The 8,877-nt window shown below is 30.2% G+C and overlaps 1 protein-coding gene across 1 annotated transcript; it reads right to left on the reverse strand.

Moving 5' to 3' along the window:
* Positions 1–1,188: 1,188 nt before the first annotated feature.
* On the reverse strand, positions 1,189–8,877 carry LOC132752765 (uncharacterized). The gene is made up of 3 exons (XM_060743150.1): positions 8,767–8,877; positions 1,629–3,243; positions 1,189–1,286 (listed from the first exon to the last, which is right to left on the reverse strand). Exons 2-3 carry the CDS (start codon positions 2,345–2,347, stop codon positions 1,283–1,285), a joined length of 723 nt encoding a protein of 240 aa, XP_060599133.1. The 5' UTR covers positions 2,348–3,243; positions 8,767–8,877; the 3' UTR covers positions 1,189–1,282.

Genomic DNA, 8,877 nt, shown 5'->3' on the forward strand with positions numbered 1-8,877 from the left:
AATTCTTTATCTTTATTTTCAACGGAAATTTATATCATTACAACCGTAACTACTTTCTTACAACAGCGTATAAAATTGCAACTTTATTCATAACGGTAAAATGACGTCATCCTAAGCGTGCCATTGTACATCACGCGACTAATCTGGCACCACTATGCCAGATGAAATTTCCGGCATGGCTAAAACACACGGAAACGCCAGTCTGCTATGCAAGAAATAAATTTCTTTCTTACTGAACGAAAGAAGAAAATAAAAGTTAATCTATTTTTAAGTGTTATGATTGATCTCTGTAAATGACTTGCAATGTACGTACTGCTGTTTTTTTTTTTACAAATGTTCATTTTTATATACCTTATATTTGTATCATGTATGATGCACTGAGGGAAATAAAGAATTGGAATTTTGTTAAAAAGTACCTAAAATTTGACTGATTGAAAATTTGATTCAGTAATAATCTAAGGGGAGTAACTACGCGCCCACCAATTGTATTAATAAACGGAATTATTTCCCTAAGGCAGTTTGACAGACGGGCAGTAAATCATTTAAGAATAAGGTGTAATGTTTGAGTACCACTCAAGCCGGTGGTAGAGGGCGTGAGGGATGTTGCACTATTTATTATCCTTCATGTTTAGACTCAGTCAAACCGAGTCTGCAATTATTATGTGATTTTGTTGTGAATAATGCTTTCGAAGAATCACTCTTCTTCCAGATTTTTACACTTAACCAGAGCAGGTGTCGAGTGCTGTGTGCAAGCTGTAAAAAGGTATCCCATACTTCGCTTCAGTGTTGTTATATTTTTTGGTCCTTCGGAATTATTGATTCCAACACTTTTGGGTAATGAAAAATGAGTAGCGCTCAAGCCGGTGCTCGGGGATTTGCAATGGGATATTGCACTTTTTCATTATCCCTAATGTACAGACTCAATCACACGAGTCTGCAATTTTCATGTAATTTTGTTGAGATTAATGCTTCCGAGGGATCACCCTTCTCCGAGATTTTTATACTTCACAACATCAGGTGTCAATATCCGTGCGGCAGCTGTAAAAAGTTGCCAAGTACTTCACTTCAGTGTTGTTATATTTTTCGGGTCCTTCCAGATCGTTAATCTAACACTTTTAAGTGTTTAAAATTGAGTACCGCTCAAGACGTTGGTACGGGGCTTAATTAAAATAAAGTAAGCAACTCGAATTACGTTTGATAATATTTTTAATCATAATGTAAAATAATTAAATTCCAAAAATGTCTTCTATCTCTGTTCATCTATTGTCCTTCATCTGTAGAATCATCTGAAACAAAAAATAAATTAATAAATCGTAAGAATTTAAGTCACACATTACCAGTGACTTTAAGCAAACGATAAATGAGCCATGTCATGACAAAACCAACATAGTGGGTTTGCGACCAGCATGGATCCAGACCAGCCTGCGCATCCGCGCAGTCTGATCAGGATCCATGCTGTTCGCTTACCAACTCTATTACAAGTAGTAAAACTGATAGCGTCGTGACATGTCTCAAATGAATATAATGTATACGTTACACGTAAATAAGATTTCAGTAAATAGTGAATAAGTACATACAGTTGTGTTTTACAATGAATAAAGTTTTGTTTTAAGATATTTAGTAGTTACCTTGAATGAATTCCACTTCTGCAATAGACAGACAGTATTCCAAATGGCGATTCATCGTCATCGTCATCAATTATTACTTCAAGTTCTTCAGGTTGAACCTCAACTTGTTTATTGTCGTTCTTCTCCATTGTCTCAAAATTATCAAAGAAGACTTTTCCGGATGTATCATCATGTTTGGCTGGCTTCAATTTGTGACTGTCCAATTCTTTTACGGCAGGATACTCGGTGTTCAGATGCGATGATGCGATCGCCATATTATCAAAGAAGACGTTTTCGAATAACTCAACATGTTTGACTGGCTTAAATTTATAACTGTCCAAATCTGTTACGCCAGGATGTTTTGTGTTCAAATACGATGATGCTGTAATTATGTCCTTATTCGTTGTTAAAAATTTATTTTCATATGAAGTAGTAGTTGTCAGAGTTAGCAACGTGCTTATGTGGTAACAACTTTTAGGTTTGTGTTCAACTGTAAAGTTTGCTGGAGAGTGAGGTACACATGACATTTCATCTTCTCTGCCATAATAGAGTATAGGGGTAAAATATAAACCAAATATAGACAGTGTTCTTGTGCATGGAACTCTATTGTAACGCAAGGCAAGACTGAATATTCTTTTAAAGTCAGTAACCTTGGGTTTTTCAATGTCTAGTGTTATTGGTTCATTCTTTCTCTTTGTTTGTAGCTGTTGATCATCAGCGATAATGGACTTTTGTGCCATTTCAGATGCTCACATTTATCATTGTGATTGCCAACTTTATATTTTGAATTGCTTATGAGAATAGACAGTTCTGTCGGTTTGAATATCACTTCATAGAACTCCCTGTACATTTGCTTTCTGTTTAAACCAATAAATGGAGAAGGCGCAAGTAGAGATGGTAGCAAACAGCCATTGATCAACTTCTTTTGTTTCAAAGAAAAGAAATAGGCATTGCTCGTATGTCTCTTTTGGAATAAACTTGGCATGGGCTTTATGTCGTCTGCTATTGTTTGTGTTACCAGTTTCTTGATTGTTGACTCACCAAAGAAGTGAGGCATTGTTAAGGAAGAGGCTTCGCTGCAATGGATGGTTTTTTAAATCGCGCAAAATAATGTTATTTTGCATCTGAGAAATTACAATTTCACATTCTTTATGTTTCGCTTGTTGAACATCGTCACCATCATCATCAGCATCCTCCTCATCATCATCAAGACTTTCTTCATGAACTGGACTGGTTTGAGCTGGTGTGTCCACTGACATTTGTTTAGTGCTTGTTATTTTGTCTGGTTTCACAGCATTTCCGGGTAACTCTCTGTTAGATTCTGGGTATTTGACTTTTGGGTTCTCTTGATGACGAAGGAAAGCGTCAACGCTATTACAAAAAACTTGATAGGAAGTGCTAACCTTGGGGGCTTGTCTTCTAGCAAACTTTTCTTCCTTAAACTGCTTTTTTAAATTCTCAATGATGTTGTCCATACGACTTTCTATTGCAGATTGATCTGGCATCTCTAATCGACTCCATTCAATATTCGCCTCGTCTTCTTCTTTTCTCTTGATCCTTCTCAGTTCAAGAACGCTAGAAAATCTTTTGGGTGACTCTGATTCTATTTTTATTTCTGTATCCATGTTTGAAGTATCTATTAAAATATAATGAAACAATACCTGTATATTGCAATCACTTCTAATCTTTAAATAACATAAATTTTGAAATACAAAACATATTGTTAGCTATTATAATAGCTAAATATAACATTAACATTTTTATCACCCTTGCAATCCTTAGGTGAGTGAGTGAGTGAGTGAGTGAGCGTGTGAGCGCGTGCGTGCGTGCGTTCGTTCGTTTGTTCGTTCTTTTCATTCATTCATTCAAATAAATAATGATAAATAAATATCAAATTATATAATAAAATGATAATTTTACGTTAAATGTCAAGGAAAAGATGACATTTTTTCAAATAGCATAGATATCGTGTGAGTTAAAAAAAATATCTTTTATTTTTTGATAATTTTTCCTTCAAATATAAGAAATATTATTGATGGTTTTCTTCATATGAGAATTATCATGATTATGGATAACTATCGCCTTCATAATAGAATAATGATTATTGATGTTTGTGTTCTTTTCAAATAAGAATGACAATAGTTTATTGATAATTTGAACTATATATAGGGAGTAACATAATTATATATGATAACTTTCCTCATATTATAAATTATCAGAATTATTCATGATTGTTTTTTCTTCATATTGAAAACAGAATTGTAATTAATAATGTTTTTTCTTCTTCTTTTCTTCATATTAGAGTTATCATGGTTATTGAAAATACTCCTTCTATTGCTAGAATATCATGATGAGTTATTGTTGTCATTGATAATAATTATATACTTATAAAAATAATGTATATTTATTGATGATTTCTTTCTTACATAAATTATGGTATTTTGATAATTATTATCATCATATAAGAATTTCACTTTGATATTTTTTTTCTCTTAATGTTAAAACATATTTGAAAGGATAATTGGATAGAAAACAATATAAGTCTATTACCATATCCTTGGTATCTTCTTTGTGTTGTTATTATCTTAAACAGTAATTAAGTAAGTATTGAATTATAACTAGTAATCTTAAATAAGCACAAGATTTTTTTTTATTTTTGTTTGGAATGTTTTTGAAAGAAATTCTTTATATATATGTACATGTCCATGATATTTTTTTTCCATTTATTATTTACTCTTATATTCTTTTTCTCAACTTGCCCACAGTGCAGAATTGTTAGTTGTTTTTTAAGAACTTCAGAAGATCTCAATGGCTTTGAACATTTCATTTTAGTAATATGTATGAACTAAGTATTTTATCCCTTAATTGTCGTGGCCTGAATGATTACAAGAAACGCATTGATGTATTTAACTTTTTAAAGGATCAAAAACACCATATTTATTGCTTACAAGATACACATTTTACAAAAAAAGCAAGAAAAAGCTATATATGCTCAGTGGAGTGGAGAATGTCTATTTAGTTTTTCTAAGTCTAATGCTAGAGGTGTAGCTATTTTGTTTAATAAAAATTTGGAATTTGAAATCCACAAAAAATAAATGATGATATAGGTAACTTTATTGCATTAGATGTTACAGTTGAAAAAAATAGGTTAACTCTTGTAAATCTGTATGGACCAAATAATGACAATCTAGATTTTTATGAAAAAGTTTTTGAAACAATATATGGTCTAAATAATGATAAATACATAATATGCGGTGATTTTAACTTAGTTTTAAATCCAGAAATTGATTACTATAATTATAAAAGAATAAATAATAAAAAAGCTAGGGAAAACTTACTAAAACATATTACTGAACGTCTGCTTATTGATCCATTTAGAGATTTCTTTCCAAGTGTTAAAAGATATACATGGAGAAGATGTAACCCAGTACAACAAGCAAGATTAGATTTTTTCCTTGTTACTGAAGACCTGGTCCCTGATATAAAAAATTGTGAAATTCAATCAAGTTACAAATCAGATCATTCTTTTATAACACTAAATATAAAATTTTCAGATATTTCTCATGGTAAAGGGTTATGGAAACATAACAATGCACTTTTAAATGATATTGATTACATAGCCTCCATTAACAAAAAAATTAATGATATAAAACAACAATATTGTCTACCTGTTTATAATTTAGATAACATAAATGATGTACCTAATGATGAAATACAATTTATTATAAATGATCAATTATTTTTGGAAACACTTTTAATGGAATTACGAGGACAGTCAATATCATAATTATGCAAGTTTTGTCAAAAAAAAGAAATCTAAGTTAGAATCTGAAATATTAAATAAAATTCAGTCTTTAGAGAATGGGTTAAATAATGAAAACTCAGATGAATTATTCCAATTAAAACAAGAATGGAACTCCTTAAGAGAAGAAAAACTAAAAGGACATATATTGAGATCAAAAAGTAAATGGATTGAGGAAGGAGAAAAACCCTCTAATTTTTTTTGTAATCTGAAGAAGCACAATTATCTAAATAAAACTATTTCAAAACTAGAGAAAGAAAATGGTGAAGTTATAAAAGACCAGCCTGAAATATTACAAGAAATGTATGACTTTTATGAAAAACTGTATAAAAATCATGATAATGAAAATTTAGATTTAAATATGTACCTGCAAAGTGATAATAATCCTACCCTTAATCAGTTCGAGACAAATTCAAATGAAGGCAAGCTAACATTTAAGGAAGCAGGTTTAACTTTACAATCTATGACAAATGATAAAAGTCCAGGCAGTGATGGCTTCTCTTCAAACTTCTTCAAAATATTTTGGAAACAACTAGGACACTTTATTGTACGTTCCCTTAATTATGCCTTCGATACTGGTCTTATGTCCATAACTCAGAGACAGGGAATTATAACCTGCATACCAAAGGAAAATAAACCACGTCATCTGTTAAAAAATTGGAGACCCATAACTCTATTAAATGTAGTGTATAAAATTGCATCAGGTTCAATTGCAAATAGGTTAAAAACTGTATTAGATAAAATTATTAGTAAAGAACAAACTGGCTTTTTAAAGGGAAGATTTATTGGTGAAAACACTAGATTACTTTATGATATTATGCATTACTTAGATGAAAACAATTTACCTGGTCTTCTTTTGCTTATTGAGAAAGCTTTCGATTCCATTTCTTGGCAATTTTTACAAAAAACCTTAGACATATTTAACTTTGGTAATTCAATTAAAAAATGGATAAAGGTATTTTATAATAATATTGAATCATCTGTTATACAAAGTGGCTTTCTTTCAAACTTTTTCACAATCGGCCGTGGGTGTCGTCAAGGAGATCCGTTATCACCTTATATTTTTATCCTATGCACCGAAATTCTAATCAGAAAAATTAAGCAGAACCAAATCATTAAAGGTATCAATGTTGGTGGCATAGAACATATTATATCTCAATATGCAGATGATACTTCTTTTTTACTTGATGGATCAGATAAGTCTCTTAATGAAACACTCAATGAACTCGAACAATTTTCAAGACATTCAGGACTTAAAATAAACTTTGATAAATCTTGTACCATATGGTTAGGATCAAAAAAATATAGCACCTATTCCATAAAAACAAAATTCAAAATTCTTTGGGGACAATCACAATTCAAACTTCTTGGCATTCACTTTCATGTAGATCTACAAAAAATGGTGGAACTAAATTACAAAGAGAAAATAAAAAAATTAGAAAATTCAATAAAATTTTGGAATCGCAGATATTTGACCCCAATAGGTAAAATAACTGTCATCAAAAGTCTCTTAATACCAGTTATGAATCAGCTATTCCTTACACTGCCTTCACCTGATGTAACAATGTTGAAAAAAATAAATACAATCTTATTTGATTTCTTATGGCAAGGTCCGGCCAAAGTAAAAAAAGCAATTATAGTAAAGGAATACTGTGAAGGTGGTCTAAAAATGATTAATTTAGAAGCATTTATCAGAGGAATGAAACTAACATGGATTAGAAGGTTAATTTTCTATAACAGCCAATGGCAGACACTGACACATCTTTATTTTGATGAAACTAAATTGTTCACTTGCGGAAAACACTATGCTGAAAAAATGGCAAAGGCCTGTAACAACCAATTTTGGAAAAATGTTCTTCTAGATCTTTCACATTTTATATCATTAATGAACACAGATGCAGAAAATTGTCTTAATGAACCGTTATTTTATAATCACAATATTGTAATTGGTGATAAAAGTTTTTTTACAAATCTTGGTACCAAAAAGGTGTTACATGTATTAATGACATTTTTGATAAAGACAATATAATCTTGACTAAAGATCATTTACAAAATCTATTTGGTTTGAGTATAAATATACTGCATTATATGGGAATCAAAAATAGTATTAAGAAATTTCTTAAAAAAATGAAAATCAATGTAAATATAATAGATAAGCAACAACAACCCTTCTTACCTGCTTACTTATCAGTCATAATTAAGAATAAACAAGGTACCAATGCCATATACAAAATATTTAACAAGAACACTGAAAAACCAACAAGTCAGAATAAATGGCAACATAAATTTTCAGTTGAACAAACCAAATGGAAATCTTATTATAGTTTGCCCTTTAACAACACTAAAAATACTAGTGCACAATGGCTACAATTTAGAATACTACATAGAATATTACCAATAAACGAATACCTTTTCAAACTAAAATTGAAAGACTCCCCACTTTGTTCTTATTGTAATGTAGAAAATGAAAGCATTGAGCATCCCTTTTGGTCATGTTTTCATACATCTAGGCTTCTCAATGAGGTAAAATAAGTATGTGAAAGAAATAATGTACAATTCCAAGTGAATGAAAGAAAAATTATCCTAGGTACAAACAATATACCACTGTATAATACATTACTATTAATAAAACAGTTTATTTTTCAAAGTAGATTTTTAAATGGAACTTTGACATTCCCTAGAATCAAATTTTTTCTTCAATTTCAATACAATTTAAACAGAAATATAGCTTTCAAAAGAAATACATTATCAGATTTTGAAAAAGAATGGAAACTGGTCAAAAATATTTTTCAGGACGCCTCAGATTAAGTTCATATTTAAATTTTTAGCAAAGAAAATTCTACCAATGGTTCATGTAACAAAGGTGGGCAAGTAATTGTGGATATTTTTTTGTTTGTTTTTTTTTGTTTAATATTATAGCTATTAAGTAACTTTCCTATATACATGTATCTTATATTATTGTTTCTTGTCATTGTATACAGTTTAAAATTATACATGAAATGACTTTGTAAGATGCTGTTTGGGATGCCCTCGACCCTTCAGCATCATTTGACGAGGACAATAAAAAAAAAAAAAAAAATATCGCGATATTTTAGCTAAAAAAAATGCACAAGAAGTTTATCTAATTCAAAAACAAAAAAAAATCTGGAATTATCGCAAAATAATAATAATCATGCACATTTAGATATCACTACCATATAAATCCGTGATAAGCCGTAGTAATGATAATGTTTTTTCTGTCAATTCGTAATGATAATGTTTTTTCTTGTAATTCTACATTTGTCATTAAAGTTACAAAAAAAACATGAATATGAAACGAAACACCATCAATAAGAACTAATATTAAATATTTTTTACCTTTATTCACTTAAAATGATGATTTATCTCTCCTTTTTTCGCTTTATAATTTAAATAGCTTTCCCGTCTTTAATGTCGCTTCTTATGTCTATAGCGATAACGTTAATTTTG

This window comes from Ruditapes philippinarum, unplaced genomic scaffold, assembly GCF_026571515.1.
Source record: "Ruditapes philippinarum isolate M1 unplaced genomic scaffold, ASM2657151v2 ctg426_1_1_1_1, whole genome shotgun sequence".
Taxonomy (NCBI): Eukaryota; Metazoa; Mollusca; class Bivalvia; order Venerida; family Veneridae; genus Ruditapes; species Ruditapes philippinarum.